This window comes from Accipiter gentilis, chromosome 29, assembly GCF_929443795.1.
Source record: "Accipiter gentilis chromosome 29, bAccGen1.1, whole genome shotgun sequence".
Lineage (NCBI taxonomy): Eukaryota > Metazoa > Chordata > Aves > Accipitriformes > Accipitridae > Astur > Astur gentilis.
In genome coordinates this window covers 19,746,724-19,774,252 of record NC_064908.1, presented here as the reverse complement: position 1 = coordinate 19,774,252, position 27,529 = coordinate 19,746,724, and the positions used below count along the sequence as shown (strand labels likewise).

The 27,529-nt window shown below is 36.0% G+C and overlaps 1 protein-coding gene across 6 annotated transcripts in view; it reads left to right on the top strand.

Moving 5' to 3' along the window:
* The window catches only part of DENND1A (DENN domain containing 1A), a 217,968-nt gene that overhangs the window by 116,650 nt on the left and 73,789 nt on the right, over positions 1-27,529 (top strand). For 5 of the 6 annotated variants that reach the window (XM_049833165.1, XM_049833164.1, XM_049833160.1 and 2 more), the window contains 3 exons: positions 1,194-1,239; positions 10,244-10,345; positions 17,623-17,748. In XM_049833165.1, the coding sequence (XP_049689122.1) occupies positions 1,194-1,239; positions 10,244-10,345; positions 17,623-17,748 (274 nt within the window). The remainder of the gene's footprint in view (positions 1-1,193; positions 1,240-10,243; positions 10,346-17,622; positions 17,749-27,529) is intronic. The other variant, XM_049833161.1, reaches the window with a different exon arrangement.

The window sequence follows — 27,529 nt, the reverse complement described above, 5'->3', positions numbered from 1 at the left end:
ATGAAAGTGAGACACAGAGTGATTTTTGCTGGTCTGCTGTCTTGCAGTAGTTTTTTCAGCACTGCACTTCTCTTACTGAGCAGTAGGCACCGGTTTATAAAAGCAATATGGAAGATATTTTAATCCAAGGCAGTACAGTGACATTTCTCTCATTTTTTCATCTGAAATTGAAAATGAGCTCTTTGAGCTTCTGTATCCAAAATGAAATGAGGCTCTATTTTAAAAGTTGTGTCTGTCTGTGTGCTTTCCGTTTAACAGGCAGTATATGCCATATTTGCAATTAGCAGCTTTGGCATCCTCTTTGATATGTTCTAATAAGCAGTGCAAATATAAGCTTTCCCTGATTAGTTGAGTGGGAGTCCTGTAATAAGCTTAATATTAGGAATACTGTATACATGAAGATACAACTTTCATTCAGTATTCTTCTTGTGTTATATAGTCTATGTTGGTGTTTGCTAACATCATGGAAGAGAAGTTGGAAAAGATCAATCTTGCTCTTAAATGTTAGCATTCTGTTTGATAACAGCAGTATCACACCTGTATTTGAGGCTACAAATTTGGCCTGAGAGCCTCTTGGTGTATTTATGTGTTCTGAAGGGAATAATGGTATCAGCGTATATCCCAGTAACTCTGGAGTTTATCAGAATCTTCAAAAGTAATTTTTATATTTTTCTTTTATAAATGTAAACATTTCAAGATTTATACTTAAAAATAAATTATTTAAAATGTGTCTGGACCCATATTCAAAGGGTTTAAAACTTGTAGTACCAGGTGATATGTACACATTAAATTAACCACTTTACAGCAGGATCAATTTTTCTACAGAAGATTCTTAGAAAAAGTCCGGTTATCTTTTTTTGAAAATTGTGATAACGTTGTTTTTTAAAAAAAGACCCCAGTATTATACATGTGTTTAAAAGCTGTCCTGATGTACCTGTCTTAACTTAGTCACTTAGAAATTCTCATGTCAAGAAAAATTAAAGTCTTACAATAGTGAGAGGATATTGCATATTAAAGTCTTGGAAATACAGAATAAAATTTTGTTCATATGTGGTTTGTTTATATCTATATTTATTTTTTTTAAGCAAAATCCAATCCAGTATCCTGGTATTTTCCTGCAGATGATTTTATAAGTCATTTGTGTTAATCTAGTGTTACGAGAATGTAAAGCTAGGTTTTTTTCCTCTTTGCAGTGCCCCAATGCCCTACCTCATTGGAATACATTTAAGCTTGATGGAGGTAAGTGTTTCTCACCATTTCTGAAACTATATATAGTTTTATGATGTAGAGCCAAATTCTGCAAGCAATTATACATTCATTCGTATGCTTAAAAATGAAATAATCCTGTTAATTTGGGAGTGCTGAGAGAATTGAAGTTAAGCATACATGATAATGTTAAATCTTAAGGGAGTCTTATTTGATACCTTATACCCTTTGGGCTTATTTTCTGTTTACAGTTCAGCAGTCAGTGATGAGCTCACGTTGTGTTCTCCTCTCCATCCTGTTGCTTCATTTAATCAGTTTACTGCCTTAGTTTGACTCCGTATTCACAAAGGCAGAGTCGATATTAAACCAAAATGTTGACAGTTACAGTTCTCTTTTAGGCTTTTGCAGACAGATTGTAATTTTTTTAATGTTCAAAAGATCTGAAAAGAAGGAACTTGCTGTTAATGTTAACACAAAGCTGGCAGAAAACCAGCCCTCACAGAAAGCTTCACATATAAACAATTCAGAGTAATTCATGTGACTTTTAAAAAAACTCTAAAAGTGGAAATAGCACGTTTGCTTTTGCTTCCAGTACTGGTGAAACAGTTGATGACTTTCCTCAAAAGTATCTGGAGGACAACATAAGCTATTAATTTAGATCCCTATGAAAATCCTAGTCCTTATTAGTTGTGCCCCTTAACACAGGAAGTCTGAACAACGTGTATATGCTCCGTGTGGGAAGAGGTATTCCTGCCCAGAAAGCATTGCATCTTTGTAGGCTCTTAAATTAGCAGGCTGTGTCCAACTGGTAGGAGTTGCAAATGCCCTTGAATTGAAAGTTAATTGACTTGTGTCCCTGTTTTAGATACCTGTGTTTGGAAATTTAGGCTTAGGGTTTAGGATACATAACAGTTTACAAAGCTGAGTTTTACATCACAAAGTAATGCGTATTACTAGAATATTTGTTCTTATATTGTCCATAAAAATGTGTAATTTCTCTGGAAATATTGATCAAACATATTCTTTCACTCAGGCATATGTATGTAATATTGATCCTCTATGTCTTTGTGTGTTAAAACTTAGACTAGCATGGTGTGTAACTTCCTCCTTTTTCCAGCATTAATGTGAAATAATTTTAGAAGTCACTTTTTTCATGAGAAACTAGATGGAATATGCAGGACCTCTTTTTTCTTTTCTTTTTTTTTTCTTTTTTTTTTTTTTTCCCCCCCTTACCATCCTGGGTACAGATGATTTTTTATACCCTTTATGTTGCTAAATAAAGTACAGAATTGCAGTACAATTTGTTAGTGAATAAAAAATTATTTTAAAAGTCAACATGTACATTTGTTTGCACATCATATGCTTGTGTTAGAGGGGTTTCTGATAATTACCCTTGAATACTGCATGCACAGGTCTGAAGTAATATCTAGGAAGAAATAGTCTAGCATATCTTTTTCATATTGATCAGGAAACTTTCTGCCCCATGTCTGTACCAGGTAATCATTGGCATGCTTATTATGGTGTCTGTCTAGTTGAAAAAGAAAGAAGAGACCCAGTAGAGGATGGGATAATACCTCAATACAGATACTTGTCAGCTTCACAAATGTTTTTGCTCACAAAGAGCCACATGGTTAGCCTGGCAATGGGTATAGAAAAAAATTAGTAATTACACCTTTGAGTTGCTTTGCATGATGTCTCACTCCTGCCTTGCTACATAAACCCATTACCTCTTCCTTTGTCTCAGTTTTTCAGATTGCAGGGCTCTGCAGGCCTTCCAAACTCCATCTGTAAAAACTCAAAAAAAGGACTTGTTCTTGGAGAAGCCAATTTTCATCCGTTTTAGTAACTTGTGAAAAAATCTGTTTAGTACTAAATCCAGTATGGCTTTTGAATAGCCGGAGATTCTGGAACACAGACACACTTTGGCAAAGTACAGTTATTCAAAGTGCTTTATGAAATAAATTAAATAAATAAAAGTCTTTTCTCCTCCCTCTGCTCTGAAGGATAAATTGAATGCTTCCAGACAGAAATGCATCTTCCGGCTAACTGTGCCTTTTCTATTGAAAAATAAAATCAAATCACACAGTGGGCTATTGTATCTGTTTGTTGGCAAGTACTGCATAATTTCTCTGTGCCGTGGGCAAAGGAAAGGTGACATTTGTCAAATGAGCTAGACAATTAGTAGTTTACCTCTTTGCCTGTTTTTGATGCTGAAGCGCACTCTGGTTTTTTCTTCATATGTAGGTGTAAAATTGTGTTTTATTTGTTAGAATAACAACTTAGTAGCAACAGCAATTTTTTTTCTCATGATCTAGCATTTGTGTATTTTTAAAAATACAATGTATCAGTTTTTCCTTATCAAAATAATTTTATAAACTACAACTAAAAACTACTGTCATTATTCAGTACTTGTTTTTCTTTAAATGCTGAAATTTCAGCAAATAGATCTTTAGAAGTGTTTTGTTAATCCACGTGTTCTAGTTTCAGGATAAGGGATTAATTCCCCACTCTTCTATTCAAGTTAAGACAGGTGGACTCTTTATCTACTGTAGAGCCCCACGGGAGTAATTGCAGTTATATATAGGTTCATGGTTCTGCTCCAGCAGCTCCGATTGCAGAATTTGTCATTGTTGCGTAAATGTTAGTGGAAGCTTAAACTTGCACAGAGAAAGCTGTGGTGTAAAGGGGAGGGTGAATTTGGAATGTAGGAAAAAAATAATTTTCTAGCTTTAGTGTTGTTTCTGTGGGTTTTTGCTATCCCTATCTTGGAATGGGTCCTCTGGAAGAAATATAGCAGAAATGTTAATGATTTTAAACAAAACACAACCTCTCTCTCACCTTGAAAGATTTTTTTCAAACCATTTTGTATCTTAAAGTTAGTTTGCAGTTTCCCATATTACACAGGGTCTCTGTAGAAGGAACAGTTATTTTAATGGAAAATGACAAATTTTTCTTATGATTAAAATATCAAGCATATCCATTGACTGTTAAATCTAATTTGCTGTGACTGAAATGTTCTCCAGTGAGATAAGATAATCTCCTGTTATAGGTCAGAGGGCTCCAACTGATTTATGAGGGAAAATCTTGGTAGAAAATATAGAGCTGTGTTTTGTGCTCTTATTTTTCAGCTTTTCTATCATCACCTAGTTAGTCATTCTTTATAAGATTTCCATTTAGCAATCCATAAAGTGACTTCAAAGAAGGCTAAAAGTTTATAAGCTGTTGGATAAGCAAGGCTGGAGCTATCACATGAATAATGGAACATGCTTACGGAACTAATTGAATTCATATTAGATGAAGATAAGTACTTAGTACTGATAAATAATGAGACAGGGAAACGAAACTCTTATCAAATGAACACATCCCTTTCATAATCTTGTTTTATTTTCTATCTGCGTACTGTATGCTATTTTAGTGTTCAAATTATATTAAATTGACCTTTGTATTATAAGTGGTGTCAAACTTAGCTGGCAGCCTTTTACATTTTGTCATAGTAAACGATTGTTTCAGCAACTGTTTCTGTAGGAAAGGTTATTAGTGTGATGGCGCTGATGGAAGAGAAATGCCCTTGACCTAGTAGACTACCTATTGGAATTTAGGCACATGTGGTTTTGATTAACCAGTGGGGATAGTTGTGTTTAGCTGTCAGGTACTGAGCTGCTGGCAGCATACTCTTCTGTGCCAGGCTTGCAGTCATTCAAGTAACAATAACGGCCACCCTTTGCATGCTCTATTCAGGGCACAAAACCAGCCTTTAGAGTTAAAGTTAATGATTAGAAAAGTATTTCTTACAGTTTTTTTAAATATTCCAGTCACTCAAGGACTTTTTCTGGGACTTCAGAATTTTAATTCTTGCAAGATTATCCAGAATGAACTTGTGTGTGAAACTTCACATTGGGTTTGTCAGAATGATTTTCTAACATTTTTCCTCAGCATAAAGGACAGTTGTGCATGTCATAAAACCTATATGAGCAGATTTTTGTTTTATTTTGACCTGGTATGAGTAAATATGTTCATGTTAGGAGAAAATTCACTAAAATTCATGCTGTGTTTGATATGGTAGGACACGGCAGCTGATTTCACATAATGTCGATAGTCTCTTCCTTATGCAGACAGATGAATGGAGACCTGTGTGTTCAGTCCTCTGAACCCCACGCACGTATTCTGGAAGCACTTTAGCACTTCTGACATATTTACCTGGTCTTTTTCAGGTAGGCGTGAGGATGCTCTGTTTGTGATCCAGTCTGATAATATGCCAGTTAGTATGCATGCAGTCTGAGCTAACGAACTCTTGAGTAACAGGTTACGTCAGCTTGGGCTTAGTCCTGACAGTGCCACTTGATTTCCCCTTGCTGCAGAAGACACCCTGAGAATTCATTGACCACTGGCATCTTCCAGTGGTAGTGTTAATTGTTAATTATATTTTTTGATTGGGGTGAGGAGTCATATTTAGCTTTTTCCATCCATTCATACTTAGTAAATCACTACCTTTTCTAGCTATAACTGAAGAAGTGTAGCTTTTTTTACAGGGTTTAAATGAAGGGGTTATATATATATATACACATATATACATACACACACACACAGACACACACTTAAATCCAGGTCTTAGAAAACTAAATGTCATTTAGTCACTCACAGATATTATAAATATGGCTCTACATGGTTTCAGGACTATTGATAAAAATGCATTTAAAAATATGACAAATTACTTACGGAATTGTCTTTTGTCCAATTATTGGAAACATGAAGATAATAACTGATTTAATAAGAGATTCTGGGGGGCTGGGATGTTTGAGGGCTAAGTTTTAAGAAAGGCAAATACTGCAGTACCAAGTAGACTTACCAGTAAGTGTAGAAGGTTTTTCTTCTGTTGTACAACGGCATTCGACCAACACTATTGATGTTTGTCACTCATTTGGCAACAGCTGCTTGTGATAAGGATCTTGAGAATCACCTGTACAGGATCAGGGTACTGCACATCAAGGTTGGGAGATGGGCGGAAGAGTGGGAGATGCACAGGAGGGGGCAGCAGCCCACCTGCTGTGCCCAGATCAAAGGGTTGAGAGGTCAGGGGGCACATCCAGCTTAACCAGATTTGTCTGCTGAATAGCTATTTCAGATTGTAAATCTAAGGGTGATTTCATTAAGTCCTTCTGGCTGCTGTTGGGGCATGAAATAATAAAATTTTATATCCGTTGCCTTTCCTGCTTCTGGCAGCCAGATTGACACATTGTTGTCTGCAGTGTTGTGGTGTTTTTCTTAAGAAAATAAATGGAAACTATTAACTAAGTAGAGACAAGTCATTAAGCAAATGGATTTTAGACTTGTTGTGAATCATACTTTCATAATAATTTCAAATATCATGTACAAACTAGCTACTAAGAATGTTAGTTTTTGTTAAGAGTTTTACTTTTCCAAAAGAATTGGTGGAAGGTACATTTTCTTTTTTTCTGTTACAACATTTTTTAATATCTTAATCACATTTGTATCCGGTTATGAAACTTCGTCATCAGTTGGGTTTATGTTTTGGCACCAATTTAGCCATGAAGTTATGCAAACCTGTTTTTTGGGGAGGAGGAGGTTTTTGTTGGTTTTGGGGGGGTTTAAGTGAACTATTCCATAAAATTGGTCATCTGAAAGAAGTTTAACTTAGGATTTTTTATGGTGGGAAATGCAAAAACCGCCAACTGTAGACAGTGATAATAAAACAACGTTTAGTATAAACTGGTGTTACTGTTACTGATGAATATTGCTTCTAGCATGTGATCTGAGTGAGACAGAGGAGCACCCCTTAATACTTCCATTAGAATATAGTTTCTCAGTGTTTTTGCAAACTTTCACATAAAACATTTAAATTACTTCAAGTGTTTGGCTGCTTGTGAGCAGGACAGACGCACTAACTGCTGCTTATTTACTGACCTGGTGTTTAAGGCCCCCTGGAGTTTGTTTGAAAAGTTAAGAGATTTTCACAGTAAAGGTGCCATTTCTGAAATTTAAAGTGCTCTTTTCACCAGGAGATAAGTTCTCTCTGATTAAGTCAGTAATTCTTACTAAGCCATGTTTATAGAGGCCATAAACAATGGGTTCAGTGTGCTTGTTAAACCAGCTTTCCATACCTCTCCACTCTTTTAAAAAGAGACATTTAAAATAAAAGGCAGGTGTAGATGTTAGTTCAATTTGATGGTTTTTAGATGATTAATTATGGCTACAAGTAATTCGGTAAGGATGGTTAAGAAAGGTTTGCAGTAGTGATATGTGACACACATTTTCGCTGAATCACTTGACTCAGCAAATCCCTAGTCTGTAGTAATATTAGATAAGGAAACTGTAATGTTCATATTTCTTCTTGTTCTTTGTTTCTCCACATTTTTTTCAGCAAAATATGAACATAGTAAATATAGTCCATTCTGTTTCACAGGTATCACTTATTTTTAAAATTTTGTTTCAATGTTCAGGAAGTTGTGAAACGTGGAATGTGATCGTATATGGCTTAGTGGCTGTCCCTTCATATTTTGAAAAAATTACGACAACACTCAAAGTGTACCTGTGAAAACGATCTACAATTAGTTGTGATTCACAGAGTCCAATGGGATTTAATATGAGAAATGCAGTTGGATGTGGGGAATTTTTACTAAAATTCCAACAAGAGAATAAATACTTTTATTTCCAGGTCATTTGGGTTGATAGGTACTATGTTTAGTGAAAGAACCATGTGATTATTTGATAAAAGCCCTTGTAACTATCTGATAATAACCTTTGTCAAAGATTATAGTGAAAGAAAAGATAATAAAACCAGATAAGGATTAAGATGAACTGGTCAGTCTCTATTTGTCTAGGAAGAGCTACAATTGGACCATTGAAAAATCATATTTTTTTCAAATGCATTGCAAGACAGATGCTATAAATCAAGTTAGTCTCAAGTGTTTCATTCAGTTTGAGGGTTTGTCTCCAGGGAAATCTACTGTCTTAATACAAATATTGAGAAGTTTTACAGTAAGGTTGTGCTCTTCATGATGGTGTAAAGGTATAGCACAGCAGAGTTTAATATTAGCCTTCCTTTCAGATACAATTATTTCTGGGCCTTGTGTGGAGATGATTATGTTGATCAGCATTTATAGTCTTTGCACCATGAGCAACATCCTTTTGGACTATCCTCCTTGGCAGATACCCGGTTGCCACAAGCCTATTCTTTGCTACAGAAAATCCCAATATTTTGCTGAAGGGAAGGTGCAGATTCATCACCAAAGTTACAAAAACACCCACTGACAAGTTCAAGCGCATGTTTGTTGCTTCTTCGGCAAGAATCAAGAGAAGTTTTTAATACCTTCTGTCTTGTCCTACTAGCACTCGATTTTGACAAGCTTCTGGCTTTGGTTAAGTACATTGCAAGACTTTTTTGTTGGAGCTTTTTAGGCTCCTCTGAGTATAAGTGAGATTTTTAATTTTCTGAAACAGGAAGGAGCAAATCAGTTTGTCTGGTGCTTCCGGACTCCTAGAAGGAGCAAGACTCCTGGATTGCTTTAGAGTTTATCAGATGCAGCCAACAGAGTGACCTTTGGTTCCTGAAATGTAGAAGAAAGTACCTGGTTTGTCATGCAGTACTTTTGCTTTTTACATGGAAAGCATTAAATATAATATTCTTCCATTTAAGTTAAAGAAATTTCTCATGGAAGACCTAAATTTAAATGTCTACAAAGTGTTTTTTATAGTTGTTGGCTCCGCCCCCCCCGCCCCCCCAGTACACAGCAGTTTTCTTTATAGACAGAGGACTGAGCCTTGAAAACTGAAGGTAATTATTTAGATGCCTAAGGCTCAACTTTGCCATTGTTTTAGAGCTTTAGTTCCTTTCTTTTAAAGGAAACAATTCCCCCCACCCTGCCAAACCTTAATTAAAAATTGAATATGCTTTTGTTCATTTTCCTGTTCAGTGGTCCTACATATAGGTATGTAGGTACTTAAACGTTTGTTTACAGTGTCACTGGGAAATTTCCTTAATTACCATATTCTATAGTTCCACTTTTTCTGACTTTGAATTTTCAAAACTTTATTTCAAGAGGGCTTAAATATGTATGATTAGCCAGTCAAAAAAAAATAATTCTCCTGTTAGTGGAAAAAGTGTTAAAATGAATATTTAAATGCTGCTCTGTTTCATATCAGTGATTCACTTACTGTTTTTTAAGGAGGGAAATAAAGTCTGACAATGTTTAAATTTGCTCAGATCACCAATACCTTTAGACTCTTAAAGTCAAAGGTACTAATGATCATTCTTTTAAGAAATAGGTTATGCTTTTCTTTTGTATGTCCATGTACTATTACAGATGATGTTAACACTCAAACTAGATTAGAGACATTTCTTTCTCTCAGTTCATGGGAACAGGATAAAAAGTTTAGACTCGCTGAACATTAAGAGACCAGGATGTGGTGGAGTTATTTTTCTCTTAGCTTTTTTTTTTCTTTTTCCCCTTTTTAATTATTTATTTATTAACCCCTGGTAGTGTCCATTTTACTTAAATACAGTTGTAAACTTGTCTCTATTGTAGAGTTCCAAAATTCAACCTGGAATTTGGAAACAAGTTCCCATCCCTGACTTACTGCAACTCTTAACTCCTAGAAAAGCCACTATTAATTGTTCTTTAAATTCATTTCTAAATATAAAAAGATATATTTGAAATCTTGACTCGCCTAGAAACTGCTAAATGTGCAAACAGGATACCAGAATTAAGAGAAGCATTAGTAGAGTTGCTTGAAATAAATCTCTGCTTGAATAATCACAAACAGTAACTCTCTGGTTTCAAAAATTTCAGTATGCACAATGTTAAGAACTTCCCTCTGCAAATTGAAGGTTAATTTTTCAGCTGTAAAATGTGAATAAATAAAGCAAAGGATGACAGAGAGACAGGACTGTTGGTTGTTAAAATGCTTGAAGTTTTGTAATGCCATTATGTTACACCATCACTTTTGTCCTTAATGCATAAAATTTAGCTCTTCATACATTTATTTTCCTTTCCCTTTTCTTGAATTTTCTCATATTTAGAAAGTACGAAACATGGCCCTGGAAGATGTAGTGATTCTTAATGTAGACACGAACACACTGGAGACTCCTTTTGATGACCTTCAGAGCCTTCCTAATGATGTGGTGTGTATGAAATGATTTATCCAACTATTCCATTACTTAAAAGTGTAAATCCTTTTGACCTGTTTGGTTTGTAACTGAGGTGTCTCATTGGGTTACTTTAATTATTATAAGTAAACTGCTTTACCTCAATTCTTTCCTGTTTTGAAGTGTTAAGGAATGTTTGTTTAAACATTTGCAGACATATTTTTAAGCCTCCTAATGAAAATTAGCTAATGCTCACATAAGCTAGTAATGCTGCAGCAACCCAGTTTCAGTTTTGGAATGGCGTTCTCAAGTTTCAGGTCATCTGAGGAGTTAGTCTTTTATGGGTAAAAAAGACAAATGAAAAACACACAGGTTATGGTACAGCTGAACAGGAAACAAAAATTTGAACTTCTTTCTTCATGGTGTGAAAAAATACTACTATTTTAAACCATCTTTATCCATTTCATTGGGGAAAAAAATCATGCATTTTTAGATAACTTTTGTTTCCAAATGAAATTGTGTGGGTTTTTTCCTGTGACTTCTTCCAGGTGAGCTGTAATTAACTTTGTGCATTTTGCATCCTGATTTATGGTATCAAATGGACTACTTCATAATCACTTCTAGCACTGCTCAGTGCATATAATTCAGAACTTATTTTCTTTCTCATTCAAACTTTTTATTGGTAATTTATTTATTAATAACTTGATAGAAAAGTTGTATAAATATTTGATCTTTTCCTTTAATGGGACAAAAATACATCCAGCTTGCTACTTGCTGCTGTAATCATCTTCGCTAAATAAGCTGAGAGGGAAGAGCAGGAAAGTGAGTAAGAGTGTAAGAAGCCATTTTTAAGTCAGAGGGTGACTGTTTAGGAGAAAACGGCAGGGGAAAATCTGGATTTCTTTTACTAGTTCAAAATACTGTGCTGACAGTTAGATCTATACCTTTTTATGTGTAGCTGAGAAATAAAATTGATATGCAGGGAGCTCAATATAAGCTGGTCTGTTTGAGGAGAAACTCAAGTAATGGTGCATACCCAGTGCCTCCTACTGTGACATCCCGTCATTTCTCTATGATCTGTGGTGTGATCCATTCTTCGAAAACAGTGAGCTCTGGATGAAAGGTCCATCTTGATTGTGAACATTTTGGTTTTAGTCAAGCATTTAGTCTATAAAAGTTACTTCCATGAATTTTTCTGGCTTTATATAGTTTTTCATTTTGATTTCACTCCCAGCATCCAAATCTGCCAGCTGGTCATCGCTCGTGCCATTATCCACAACCCGGGGAATGACAGACTTGTAAATTTCATGGAATTATGTAAGAAATGTCTGGATACAGTGAGTGCAGGGCCTCAAACATGTATATGATTTGTCAACAATCAAGTATTATATTAGATTTTATGAGACTTCATTAAAAGAGCTGTTGTAGGCGCACTGTAGAACATCAGAAGAGACTTCACCAATAAACACAGAACTTCAAGCTTTGGAATGTAATAAATTTTAAGAGACTTCCTTCCTTTCATTATTTACTTTTACTCCACTTTTATAACAGTAGAGAGTTGTGTTTTATTAGTTCAAATTTCTTGATTCAGTTTTCCACAGGTCTATTTAAAAGCTACATTTTTATCTTGGAGGATGTTTGGAGCATAGCAGAGGAAGTGCTGCCAGCAAATTCAATTAACTGGCATGGCTCACAAATAGCGTACATGGTGTATTTTTTTTTTTCACAACTGCTATATAAATACAGCTGGGATTAATATTTGTCGCAACAAAGCCTTAACTTGAATTGTGTTGCATTGTGTAATTAATGTTTGGGATCAGTCTTTATGTCTTATTTAGCTTTGTTGCATTATTTTAGTTACCTAGATAATGAAGTATTCTCCTTTAGGTCTTTTCCTTTCCTTCAGACTGCTTAGTATTTGGCTTTGACCACTAGAGAGCAGCTGCTCTTCTTTGCAAGAATTGAATTTCTGTCAGTTCTTTCATGCATCATGTGTTTGGAACTGTAAGTGGATCAAGTTGTTCATCTCAGCAGGGAGACTCTAAAGCCAATCCATTATACTTTTTTTTTTCTTCTTTTTTTTCTTTTGCTTCCCTGGGAGGATGGGGAGATTCTGGGAGTGTGTCTCCCCACTGGTCTCAGTCTAAACAGATGCATTTATGATCTGAGAAACTAAAAATGTCTTCAACAGTTTCATGATGGTAAATGGCTGTTATGTCAAACTATTCTGCCAGTTTTGCAACCTAATGTGAACAGTGAGCAATTCATGCCCTGCTGAATAGACACAAAATTTACTTTGCTAAATTAAATCTATCTATATTCAACAGTGAGGAAAAACATCTTGTGTGTGATGCATTCACCATGAGGTAATTAATCTGGTGGAAAATTTTTAAAGCAGTTCCCCCCCCTCTCCTTGAACAGTTTTTTTAATCAAGTAAATGAGGTCCTATGATTATTTTAGAGCTTCAGGTAGTGAGTTGTGCTTGAGTTTCATGATAGTGATGTTGCTGCCTAAATTGTTGATTCTTGGGAATCTAGAATGAACTATTCTTGTAATCTTTTACTCCTAGGATCCAAATGAACATAGGCTACGGTGAAATGTCTTTCCAGTTAACGTTTGTGTTAAAGGAGCTGGATAGCATTGAGACAGTTCCAGGAGAATCAGATTAAGTAATTTCTTTGCCTCAGTGTACCTCAGCAGTACCTGCTAGCAGTCAGACTTCCTGAACTGTTCAGGTCAGGTCCCTGAAAATCAAGGTGTGTACTACTGCATTACTGATGAACTATTTGAAATGTGAAAAACTGTCCCTCGTTCACCTTCTGCTTCTGATATGTTGCTGAAAATCTGGCAGCATGAGAACGCCCTGGGAAGTAACTTTCCTTTTAAAATAGTCAATATTAAAAAAAGAGATTTATTAAGGACTGTGATTACAATAAGTGCATCTGCTGCTGACAAGTCTCCTACACCACCGTCTGTGTTGCAAGGAATAGCAAAGAGGGGGTAGTAATTTTTTTTTTATGCAACCCTTATGGATTTTTCATGTATTTCCAAATAAGTGTCATCTTCTAGTCTTAGTTGTAGTCAGAGCTTCATATTACAAGGAATAAAGCATAAGCTCACTCTGTCAACTTGTAGTTTTTATTAAATGAAGCCCTGATGCAATGCAGTGTACTGCGCCAAAGAGATCTTGCATATCTGATGGCTGTGATAGTATTGTAAATTTGCACTAGCCTATGAATATCTTAGGCTGTCAGTAATTTAGTTGTGTATGCTACTGTTGTCCATTCATTAACAAGTTACCACAAGTAGGAAGCCTATGTTGCTGTTTTTCCCTTAGTGGGAAATTAACTTCTTTCAGGACAGCAAGAAGTACTAAACTACAACTATATAGCAGAACCATTTTCTTAAAGGTGAATCCATTTTTATTTCTTACACTATGTTTGCAGTAGAATGTTTCTTGCTTTATTCATGTTGACAACTGAAAAGCCTTGGACCTAATTAAAAGAATTTCCACTAGCACCTTTACTGAACCATTTCATTATGCTGCATTGCACAGATTGCATTTTGAAACATGGTGATAGTTTAAATCTGACCTTTAAACCTGAACTGCCAGAAGTATAAAAATCTTCTTTAAAAACACTCTCAGGGTAGACTGCATGTATATGTGTCTGTTTGGCTAGAAATAATCTTCATATTGAGTGGTCACAGTCTTATTTTTTTTAAAAAGTATTACTACCTCTTTAGGCAGGAAACTATCATAATTCTGCTTGTATAATCTACTTTGTCTTATGTAGTAATTTATGCCAGAGTAAACATGAATTATTTTTTTTCTTACTTGTTAGTCTCTTTAAATATGTTGTTGTTATCATTTTGGTTTTTTTAAAAACTATGACAATGCCTATTACAATAATGCTGACTGAAAGAGTAAAAATGTACATATATAAAACAGACATGCTACAGTGTTTGATTTAGTCTTAGAAGAGAGGAAATGATCTGAAAGCTTAAGGAATTAGCAAAACACTTATCAATATTCTGTTTCTATACCAAATAGGGAAGCTGAAACAGAAAGGCTGCGACTAGCCTTTTGAACTTTTAGTCTGTTGTAAAACGAAGCATAGAACCTTTCCCTTCTATATAGATGGCAAGGTCTTTATCGTCACGTGAATGTTTGAAGAAAACCACTTATAAAAATGTTTGAGATGGATTTGGAGGTTACTCAGAGCTGTGGACATTTTATTGCGCTTCTAAGAACTACCTTTAAATGGTTTAGATAAGTTAATATAGGAAATAAAAGCGTATTTCATCCCTACAACATCAGACCCCTTCAAACATGGAGAAGTGTGTTGTTTGGGTTTGAAAATCTGATGAAGCTTTTACATTTTGAGAATAACAGAGCTCCTTGAGAGACAATATCTCAGTGAAAAAGAGTGAGCTTATTTTATGGGCATGATAGACTAAATTGGTTATCATGTATTCTATTAATATGTGCTTATGGGCTCATTAATGCATGGATCATTCGCATAAGCCACAGCATTCAGATTTATAAACAATGCTGGACATGCTCTTGATTATTTCTGTTATACCAAATAACTGTTATGAAATCCCTTCTACAGCAGAATCTGCAGAAAATTTAAAAGGAAATGTCTTTGCAGCTGTTTTGGTAAACACAAGTGCAAATATAACATCCAGTTAGAAAAGAAAAGAAAAAAAGAAAAAAATGCAGTGCACAGTATGGATTATATATTTAACACCTGTATAGCAAGATGAGAACTCACTTTCTTGCCCTCCCCAAATCTAAGACTACTGAAGGAGGAAGTGAGGGATGTGCTTACAGGAGGGATAAAACTGTGAATCACTCAAGAACAGTTGTTCAGTAAAATCATCCTGCCATTTGCTACTAAAGCAGGCTGGTAGCAAAACCTCAATGCAGAAAAAACTCAACTCATCTGGTAGGGTTTTTGAGATATGGATGAGGCCAGAATAAGCTTTTGTTATGAGCTGGAGGATAGTCTTGAAAGTTAATTTGAACATTTGAATCATCAGCTTATATTTTATGAGGTATTATTCATACTCTCAAAACCACAGTTAGTTATGTTCACTGCAACAGAATCTTACTCTGTAAATAATATTCCTACAACGTTTCTTGCATAGTGTGAAGTATATAGAGTTACCCCAATGGAGTTTTTCAGAATAGCATTTGAAGAAAGAAGATTTGCTAGTTATTGATAGAATAATTTCTGTTAGATTCGTAATATGGGTATCTATGGAGTCATTCATGTTCTTCTGCAAATCAAGATGACTAGGGATTTCCTGGCTTTCTGCTTTCCTTCCAAAATTGTAGCTCCTTCCTGTCTTCTGCGTAAGGTATCTCATCAAACTCAGGTTTTGTGTGTGACATGACTGCATCCTCTAAAAGTGCTAGTTGAATTTCTTTCAAGAATCAGTGCCCAGATTGTTGTTTTTGTATTGCTCTGTGTTGTGTGAGATTGTCTCAAAAACCTAGCTTGTCCTGGTTCTGTCTGCAACACCAAAAAATTGCTACTGACATAACTATTTGTTAATGATTTAACATAACCTATAACCATTGCAGCACAGGCACAGCAAGCCTGATGTTAATCTTTGAAAGGTTTTTTTTATCTCCTTTCCCAGCTTGTATTTGGGAAAGAAAAATGCTGTCACTAACAATAATATATAGATACACAACCTTACTTCAGTAGTTACTGAGCTCTAAGCGCTAGAAAAGAGACATCAAACTAAGTCACAGCCTTCTTGTATGTATGAGAGATTCTGAAGCAGAGAGAACAGTAATGGATAATCCTCTAAAACTTTAGCCCTTGGTGTACACAGAAAACAAAAGAATATTCAGGTAACCTCGATCAGGGTATTTTTAACTCTGCCTGCATAGAAATATGTTTAGTTGATATTTGCTAAGTTGTGATCGGTAAGTGTCTCTGGGTAAAATGGTAATGAGACCGTTAGGGCTCTGTTCGCCTAAAGTGCAGCTCGGTGAATCCTGAGGTAATTAAACACCTCCACAGTGGAAGGGAAAGGGCAGCGAGGGTTAAGAGAAGAGCCGTCCTGCGCACAGGTGGTTTAGATCTCTTGAGAAACGGGAAGAAAAAACTTCAGTAGACAGAATGTCCTTGTTAATTTGAGACTTTTAAAAAAGCCTGCAGGTTTTGTTTTCTGGATTGCACTGGGGCGTTGGCAGGGAGGCTGCAGGGCCTCTGTGAGGAGAGGCCGGGGCGGCGGGTGCAGGCGCCGCCGGCACCAGCCGGTTCCAGCCGGTTCGGTAGCAGACCCCGCCGGGCGCAGCTGAGCCCATCAGCAAAGCCGGCGAGCCTCCCTGAAAGCCTGTAAGAAATGGCAAAAGGCCACACGCAGAGTGAGGAGCGAGTAAAAGCCTGAGGAAGGAGCGTCAGAGAGGAACTGTTACGGACTGACCGCGACCCCCATTGCTGTCGCCTGGCGCCGCTCGGGGAGGAGGCGGGGAACGGAGGAGGGAGAAGTTGAGCTGGGAGAAAGGCGGCGGAGTTTCTGTCTTTGTTTCTCACCATCCAACTCTATGTGAAATGACAATAAGTTAAATTAATTTTCCTAAGTTGAGTCTGTTTTGCCCGCGATGCTAATCCGTAAGTGATCTCCCTGTCTTTATCTCGGCCCACGAGCTTTTTCTTCGTGTTTTCTCCCCGAGTCCTGCTGAGGAGGGGGAGGGAGAGAGCGGCTGGGTGGGTGTCTGGGAGCCAGCCAAGGGAACCCACCATATGCATAAATAAAACTCTCATTTTGTTATTTTCCATTAAGTCGCTGAAACACAAGGGAATATAGCCTTCAAAGAAAGAAACCTTGTATTTGTGGCAATCAGATTCTTCAGACCTGCAGAATTTGTTCTTGGCCTTGGTGGTGATGGATGGCCTGTTTATGTAGAACCGTTTCTCTATTAGTCTGATGTTTGAATTAATTTAGCTGAAATTCTTTCATGGATTCTAATCAAGAATGACACAGAACTTCAAGGACTACCTTTAGAAGAGTACTCAACGGCATGTTAATGGTGGATTTTAAGTAGGAGGGAAGGTTGAAATGAAGCTTTGATTTTCCTGTTGGTTTCTGAATAGAATCCAATCATGTCTTAGAGAAGCAAAACAGCTTGAAAAGTAATGCTTTTAGAACTGAAAAATTCAACTCTGAATTCATGATGTCACTTTTGTCATAAATGCTGCTGTGGTTAGCATGTTTTTCATTTAGCTGTGCCCCAATGTGTTGAGCTTTGTTTGTGATATGAGAGTGATCTAGACCTGTTGTGTGACTTCAGGTTTCTGCACTGAAGAACAGATTGAAGAAAGTCTCTACAACCACTGGAGATGGTGTTGCAAGAGCATTTCTAAAAGCACAAGCATCTTTCTTTGGGAGCTACAGAAACGCCCTGAAAATTGAACCTGTAAGTAGGAAATTAGTAGGCATAAGATGTAAATCTGCAGCTGTTGTGGGGAAAAAAGCTAACAAGAATTCAAAGTATAGTATAACCTACTTTTACTAAGGTCAGCATTGTGGCTCTTTGATTGACTAGTGCTCAAAACAGTGTTCCAGTCTCCAAAAAAGAAAGAGGTGCAACAAGCATGATCAATCACACAGGGAGAAAACTTCTTGTGGAAAGGTATGGGTGTTGCTTGTTTTTGAAGACAGTTAAGTTAGAAGACAGATGATAAAGTATAAATCAATGATGATAGGAGGCTAGTGCAGAGTTGACCATCTTCTCTCACTGCAAAACCCAGGTATTCATTGTATTATTTTTAAAACTAGTAAAAGATACTTTTTACACAATATATGCTTAACTGTGAAACATGCAAATTTATGGAATCATGGAGTTTAAGAACATAATTAGTGAAGAAATTGTGCTTTTACAGAAATATGAAGAATGTCTGGAGCTGTAACTATTGATGATAAATGTTCTGTTAGGAAAATTCAATCTCTTGCTTCTGGTTCAGAGCTAATCTCTATTTAGCAACGATTAAGTGCCATCTGAGTGGGGGAAGGATTTTTCTGTACTTGATCTTGGTTTTTATTGTTTCTAGTGAGGCATCTGTTCCTGGCTTACTGCAAGTAGCTTCATGGACTTCAATACAAATCAGTCCAGGGGAAATCAGTCCACATGTTTTGTAACACTCTGGTTTTGCTACTGTGTACTTGGGGCGTTCCTTTTAAAGTGTGTACATTTTGCTGATAAACAGTTAAAGACAAGGTGAATAGTATGAGGAACATTCAAGTATAATTAATGAGATATGTCCCAGAAATATGGGGGATGAAAAGTACTAACTGTAGACTGATCCACAGAATATTTCCAAAATATTCTACATTCCCTATTTCTGAAGCAGGGGAAACAAACACATGTACAAGTCAAATGCACTGATAAATCTCAATGCGATGTTCACAGGCTCATTTGAACTACTGTTGTTTAGACCTATGGCTGCTTAACAAGAAGATACCTGTAGAGGGCAAAATGTACTTTTGTCTTAATACCTTCTTCTCTCATCTGCGAATGTTTGGAGGCAGAACAGAAAATTGGTGGTATCAATGGAGAACTTGAATACCACTGGGACATGCTAAAATGAGTTGAGTATAAGTGGGGAGGCTAAATGAGTGGAGTGAGAATGAAGGCTTACTACTTGAGAAAAGGTGTTGTATTCAGCATTGTCCTGTTCTGTGGAGATTAATGAAGAGATCTGGCATGCAGACAAGTAATAAATCTAATTATAATCATGATGTTAAAGGAAAGGCCAGAAGTTGGACTACAGGCATAGTGTTTCTTGAGGGCAAAGATATTTCAGTAACCAAAGTCTCTTCAGTACTATAGTTTGTCTTCCTTGTTATTTTTAAAGCCAGAAGGAAAAAATAGCTCAGTCTGAATTTTAAGCAGTCCAGTTATCACCATCAAATAACCATAATTTCAACAATTCATATTCAGGGTTCAAGAACAACTTTTGAAGTCATTGTGAGTCCTTCCACATCTTATTGGGGGAATCCATGTGTTGTATGTGTGGAAAAAATAAATTGTATTGATTTGTGTATGTATAGCTGGGTGTGAGTATTGGGCTTTTAAAGCATCTAAGGTGAGATAATGGGAGGTAATTGAAAAGTTGTCCATATAAATAACAAAAATGAAACCAGGAAGGCACTCCGGCGGTAAGCCTCCTTTATCCATGTCAGGGAGACAGTGACTTCCCTTCATCCATGCAGGCTTCCTTGTTCTCCGATGCTCCTCCCCGTAGTTGCCAGGCAACTCTGGGAATATTGGTGTATGCTTTGCCTGGATGTGTGTGTGAGATTAACTAGTTAAGGGATTTATGAAGAAAAATAGAGATTTAAATTGCTTTTCTGGAAATACCATCTGGTATTTTGAAGGCTGAATGCTAAAGATGAACATTTGAAATCAGTTGACAATGGCACACCCCTAGAAAGTGCAACTTGGAGGGACAGCTAACCTGAGGAAGTAGCAGAAATTGGTTTGCTTATCATTCCATCAAAGAAAATTCGCAAAGATAATGACACAAATATGTCATAAAAATCCAATTTTAATATCAGGAAATGGAAATGTTCAGGGCTTTGGGCTTTCTTTCCCAAGTCCTTTTTTAAATTAAAAATTGAATTTCTGATTATACATTTCAATATTAAGATTTAGATAAAGAAAATTTGCAAGTGTTTTGTGTGCTGAACATGTCGGAGTCAAATGACCTGCATTCTGTTTCCGGTTTTGCCACAGACATCCTGTGAGGTGTTGGACAGGTCATACAACTACTTTATACTTCACTTCTGTTTTAGAATATGCCAACAGTAAATGCAGTTACTGAGAGGTTATTGTTACTGTTAGGAGCATCGCAGTTAAAAATTAGTTCAAAACCCTTGGAAAACCTGATCTTAAGAAAATGCAGCAAAACTCTAAACAGTAGTCTGTAATCAGTAAAACAATTAGGAAATGTACTTGCTAAGTTCACAAAAGAAAATGGGATTGTAATTTAATAACAAAGCATTGTAACTGGCAATTAGTAAGGCATCTTGCAATTTAAAGTCCTCTGTTTCTCTGTTGTGCTGTACTTTGAATGGTGCACTTGAAATAGTCTTCTGTATTCTCACATAATTCCATCTTCTAAACAGCAGTTATGTTCATTGTTATTTCCTGTCAGCTGATTAGCTCAGTTTGCCGAGTTTGTAGATTATATACTAACGGGTGTTCAAAGTGGTCATGATACACATCTTCTTGTAGAAATACAGAATGATGGGAGTTTCTTGTTGAATAGTGGAAGAATATTAAAGTGTATGCAGCAAATCTTTGATTGCTCTCCACTGATGTATCAAAATCCTCAAAGACCACAGTGGCTGTCATAATTTGCTTTAGAATTTTAATGTCTGTTTGGAAGAAATTATTTTAAAACTCTTACTGGTGTAACAGTTGCAAATAAAACCATTTCAATGTGTCTGAGACAAACAGAAAGGCAAATAGAAGAAATAGCTTCTAGGAAGAGGCATTTGAAAATATGTTCCTTCGTTATGGTTTTTTCTCTTCTCACCTTCACATGGCATAAATATGGGCCATACGCAATAACAAACATGATGTGGTTCTTTGCGTTTCATGTCCCATAACTCACGAAATCTGACTGTTCATTTAAAACTGTTGATAATTAGGAAATAAATTCAAAGAAGCAGCAGCTTTTCCTCCTTTCATAGTTTTTGTCTCATAAGACTATTTAATTTCATAGACCATCTCATCTGGTATGAGTTGACTTTTTGGGATAAATGGTGCAAAGCTACTTTTCAGTATTCCGTGTAGGCCCAGAATGTGTCACAGAGCAGACCTCGAAGTCACATTATACCTAAGCATAGTAAGAGCTCTTACTCTGTTCAGAAACTTTTACTCTGAAGGTACAAGTTTATGTAATGTATATATGAACCAGTACACTGACAATGAATGAGTTACCATTGCTGTAAACTTTGAGGCCTTCACTAACTAGAACTTTTGCATGAAAAAACATATCCAGATAATACAGTCCGCAAGTCTAATCATAAGATTTATGTAACAAAAGAACTGATTCAGTTATGTTTTCTACTGTATGCCTGTGTTTTCTGTAGTTGCATTAAGCCAGAGTTTAAGTATGGAAGAATATTTGTTACATGTGATGTACTTACCGTCTCCACAAACCTCTGTTGCTATTAAGTACAGTAAAACACATTAGAAGTAGCGTATTTACTTGGGTGTATCGAGGCAGATTGTTATCTTTATGAATATTACTTAAATTTCTAACAGTGACACCAATGTGAGTGTTTTGTTCACTTGAACAACTTTTTTATAAATTTCTGATTTTTTGCTGTTTGCAGAGGGAATGTTTTTATCTTCTAAATATTTAATTCACAGAAGTAGGTCATTTTCAGCAGAATTAGCTGTATGATTACTATGTGTGTGTAAAGGTGGTTTGTAGTACTTAATAGTTCTGTGTATAGTGGTAACTGAGGGGGGAAATGAGACTCAAATTTTCTGCATCAAAGATGGCTGTGCACTTTCTTCTGCTGACACCTAGTGGTTAGAGACAACATTTAATTGGTTTTCTTTCACAGATAATCTTTGTTAAGAGTCATCCTATCACCTGTGAATAAAGGTAAGCTCAGTGTAGGTTGACCAAAAGCAGTAGCATGTAGGGTATGATACAATACGATGTGTTGGTTTTAGGTCTGTGATGCTGGTACAGCTAGCCTAAGCCATATGGGTGCCTTTTCACCTAGCTTGGGTGTGATAGTTGAACAGCAGGCTCCAAGTTCGATATACAAGCTTCTCAAAGGACAAGCTTTCTGTAGGTTCTCTGGATATGTGGTCACTCCAGGGAGGTTTGCAAAGGAAATTGTGTATGCTTAATACAACGTTTTCTGGCTTGACAGATTTGAAAAGCTTGTTTACTTGCGCTTTGCTTTAAAATCTGTATACTCTGAACAGGTACTTGATTTCCACGTCTTGGTTCGTTTTGTGTGTATTTCATTGCCATAAATACACTGTAAGGTGAAAATCTCTGTGCTTATTTTTCTTTTGCAGTGCTGCTACTTTTTGTATCAATAATTAAGGGAGGGTAATTTTAACATTCATAACCCAAATGGATATCAGTATCTAAGTGCTCCTGCAGGTAGATTTCTCTTTAACTTTGCTGTTTTGCATTGATAACTTTTTAAATGCAGGCACTGTAATATTTGATGTCTCACGATACAGTGCACATGGTATACTGAGGTGAGAAGTATATGTAATGCAACGTGAGCTGAAGTAGCCCGTTTTATTTCTGATACACCACTGAAGAGACATATCTGCACATGAGGTTCTGGTGTTTGTTTGGATTTGAATCAAGATGTCCTGGTTTGTTTTTTAAAAGGCTGATGTAGTTATTGTTAATTTATTAATCTATTTATTAGGGTGATGAACTCTGCATTCTTTTTAAAATGGTTTCTTGTGTGTATTGTCATATTACCTAAATCTAGACCTTTCTCTCATTTATAAAATCCATGTAAATCTGATTTTGGTGGATTGTGAGTATGCTAGATATTCATAATTTCTGTATTTTGTACTGGACTTATACAGTTGCAACACCTGTGAGTATTTCCTGTATGTGCCAGTCTGTGGCAACAATGGCTCTGATTTGTGGCAATGTCTCTGAGGAGGTGAAACAAATAATATAAATGCATTATGTGTAGCAAGAACTATATTCCTTATTATGTGGCTCATACTATCTTCTTGAGGTCTGCCCAGCAAAATCTTTCATTGCATTCCTCTCCTTGAGAGGCCCTTCTCTCTGTGAATGAATTGGGTTGAAGTAATTACAGTGCTGTGATCTCTGTCCAGTGCTCAGGGGGTGTTGCTGGTTACTTTTTAAGTATCAAATTTTGCACTGTTTCTAAACCCAGTCAGTCTCAAAATCGTGGGGAGGAAGAAGGTGAAGGGAGCTGTGATGGTTAAAAGTGTAACTAAGTTGTGTGTGAGGACATTTTGAAATCAATGTCAAAATGAAAAAAATACAGAAAAATGTGACTTTATTTTTAGGATCTTATTATTGATTAATACTTTATTGAGGGATTCTTGAATTGTTTGGGGGTTGGTTTTTTTTAATTGAAAATTTGCTTTCAGTCCTGGAAAGGCATGGCTAGTATCTTTCACTGTTTACAGATTCCTTTAAAATAGTGTCATTCTGTTTTGTGATATTTTTAACACTAATGAAACTGTCCACCATCCACGTCGTTGTAGTTTAAAACATCTACCCACTGTTTTTCAACTACGTTTAAAACATAGGGAATAGTAGTTGGGAGCTTACTGAAGCTTTAAGATGCTACTAATGAAATGTAACCGTTTTAAGTAACTACTGGTAGAGCAGTGATTCTGGTAGTGGATGGTACTTTTAGTAAACTGTTGTATTATGCACCATTATCATATTGTAAAAATTTCTACATAACTTACATCTTTCGGATTGAACTAGGATCATAAATAGTTACTGGCACTAACTTGAATGAATTGGGAATTACTGCTAATAAGTGAATCTCTTAAATGAAGCATCAATTAATTTCTTTTATGTCTTCATGGTTAGTTACTCAATCTTATTCAGGTTTATTAGCCTGAGCAACCATTAGTTGTATAACTGGATAATTTCTGATTAACTAATTGTTACGAATTGATTTGGTTTAAATTTAACTTACATATTCTTGAGATGCAGCCACTTAAGAATAAAGAGAAAATCTCAGAGGCAGAGTCAATGTACTTTTCTACTTCCATGCTTTTTATGCACTTTCATTGCTGAAGTTACTTGCTAATTTGTGAAGTGGACAACAATGTGCTTAAGACACTAAAAAATGTTTTCTCATCTTAGTATGAAACTAGTTATTGGAACTTGTATTATATATTCCAGTTTCCAAACTGCTTTAGCTGAACTACACTGGATGCATGTATATATGTGTTTATGTATACATTGCTGCCTTAGTTCTGTTGTCCTGTCAAAGCCTGATGATTTATATTTAGATTCTAAATAGAGAAGACAACATACTACCACTTTTCATAATTGTAAAATTGATACAAATTTTCTCTTAATATGCTGCAATTTGAGCAGCAGTGGGGAAAAAGCCATTATGAATAGGAGGAAATAAAAAGTTAACTTTTCTTTTTCAACATAACATTCAATTCAACTTAGGGAAATAATGTAATAAGCCTTTTCGGTTTGTGGTTTTGTCATAGTTCTGGAACCGTGTATGGACATCTGGGGGAAGTATAGGACATTACATTTTCATAAGGGGTGTATAATTTTAAAAAAAGTGTCTCCTTTATTGTATTTCCAACCTTTGTTTTCTGGAAAAAAATGAAAAACTTTCCTGCCTTTGTGCAGGAGTGTAAAGATATTTCTGGAGAATTGTTTTATCCTCTTGTTCTCTTTTGACATTTTTCTATTACCCATTCTAATAAAGATAGCCCTCGTTTGATTTTCCATGCTGCAGCCATATGTCTATGCTGCTGTGTATCCATACCTTCTGGAGACACTGGTATTGACTACTCCACTCTCCTTCAGGGTTAGCTAGCCATCGAGTCCCTTCGTGTCTGCAGGGGATGCAGCCTACCTGATCCCATTTACATCAGGTACCAAATGCAGCACTCGGTGTGTAAGGAGGAAGCATGAGGATGCTCTCCAGTTCTATTTTCCAACATGGTATTGATGTAAAGATCTTGCAATGCAATATACTTAGGATGTGTTACTACCTTATATATTGTTAGTAGGTATTAGTTTTGATTCCTTCCCTATGACGAATTCCTTCATCAGAGTCTGGGCAGCTGTATTACCAGTATCATGGTATGGATCTTTCCATATACTTGATCATGCTATGCTGCTGAGATACTTCACAACTGAACTCTAGAAACTTCAGTGTTTCTGAGTAAATTTATTCTGAATTTTAACCCTGGGACATGGGATCACTTTCAAATGAGATGTAAAAGTTCCTCAAAATTTTTTAGGAAATGAGGTGCAACTTGGCACTTAAAAGGCATTTTTAAAAGGCATGCACTTGCATTCTGGACAGGACACAGCTTGACAAGCATCCATTAAAAATTAATGTTGTAATTCCCTGTATTTGTTGTAACCTTTTACTAGAGAATCTGCCTTAAGAGCTGTTATTCTTGGTTTCAATACACTGCTGCAGCCACTGAATTGCTATCTTACTTCTACAAAAGTAAATATTTTTTCACAAATCCACTTGCACAGTTGCAATTTCCTACTATCCCAGGATATTATGTTTAACCGTCTCATCAATCTTGGAAGAGTTATTCCTCATATGAGCTCTGAATGGGTTCTTATTATCCAGGGTACTGTAGCTAACTATAATGAACTAGAGTAATGATGTTGCTCTGGGGTCGTATATTTGCTGGCCAAGAACTGTGTGCACTTCATAAGAAAGCTGTTGCTCTTCACCTCCGTTTAAATTCATGGCCAAGGAAGGTAAAGTTAAGATTAGTCACTTAGATATTTAGGTCTCCTACAACAGTGGGAGTTTCAAAGTGTTTTAAGAGGACAGTTTATTTACTCATTTTAGGGTTTTGCACCACTAAGCATATTTGCTCTACGGATTCATAAGTAATATCATGATACCAGTAGCACTAATTGATACGTTTTTCAGAAAGACATTAAAGCAGCAGTGTGATGGCATGACATAAGGCCACTGTATTAATTATTTTATATCAGTCTTTTGCCCAGACTAACACTGTAAATTCCTTCAATAATTCCAGATCCATGAGATCTGAGTGGGACAGAAGTCAGAAAAGAAAAGCAGATTATGTGTGGTGCACAGTAAAAAAGCAAATGCCAGATGAGTCCAAAAGGAAATTTTGTTGGAATATGTGTGCAGTAACATAAAAAAAGTGCATGTTACATACTGGTGCATAATTCATTTTGAAAAGGCTGTGTAGCATTCAGTGCTTTATCTACTATGAAGTATGATTGTTGCCATGGTGAATTATTTTTTTAAGTTATTCAGTGGAAGAGTAAATAGTTGTTTCCAGCTCCCAGTAATTGCCACATCCCAGTTACTTCCTCTACATAGCCATCTTTTGCATAGTTTTATTTTTTTCCTGCACGTATATTTTAAAGGTATACATTGTATACAGATTAGATCCCTCCCTTTCACCAGAGTTGTCTCAATAGGTCAGGGTTTTAGAAGTGTGTGTCCATTTATAGAAAAAATGAAGGTGATGATCACTAATGCTTATATTACATGTGTACAAACTTGTTAAAAAACCCCAAAACTGTAGGGGAAACAGTGAGAAGAAGCATATAAAATAAAACTTTTTGTTTTACTTGCAATTTTGTTGTGCTCCTTTTAAAGTTAGTGCTGATGTATATTTAATAGGAATTTTCTCCCATTCATCTTTTTTCCTGTTCAAGTGCTGTTAGCTCTCAAATATATGCTTGTATAGAGAGTGTAGTAGTGCCTAAATGATGGTAATTTCTAAATCTCATCCTTATGACTTTACTAACAGGTAGGAGTAGACAATGACAGAGGCATTGACAGTGACAGTTTGTAAAATCTGATGTTTGTATGATAAAAATGGAGATAAAATTAATTTCTATATGTTCTGGAACTATAATTTAAGACTTTTTTTTTTCCTCGCGTGAAGATTCTATGCTTTGTGGCATTTTGAAGACTTAGTTTTTGACAATCTCACTTAGAAGCTACCTGTAACTATTGTTATGTTTTACCATTCATGGAAAGCATTCTAGCAGACATACTACCCAGAATTCAGAATCACTGACTGAAAAAGATTTATTGGGGAAATACGGTTTTGTTTGTTTGGTTTTTTTCTCTGTGGTTTTTGTTTTCATTTCAATCCTGTTGCTGTGTTTTGTCTCTGAGCATTACTGTTGCTATAGACAAGTTTCAGCTTTTGCTTTTGCTATTTTAAACCTTAAAAATGGCTCTTTTTCTAACAAGCATTTACTGTTCTTCAGAATGCATTTAATATTCTACATCGAAGTCTGTTGAGATATACATATGTTAATGAAACTGAAAAGACATTCTCTTTAATCTCTTATAGCAGTCTGTTATGTAGTAAATAGAAGTGTTTTGTAATTTCCAAACTGTTATATTGTGTTGTATAATTCTGTATGCCACGCTAGGGGAGGAAGACTAAGATTCTGAAGGAAAGATAATAAATAATATTTGAAAAA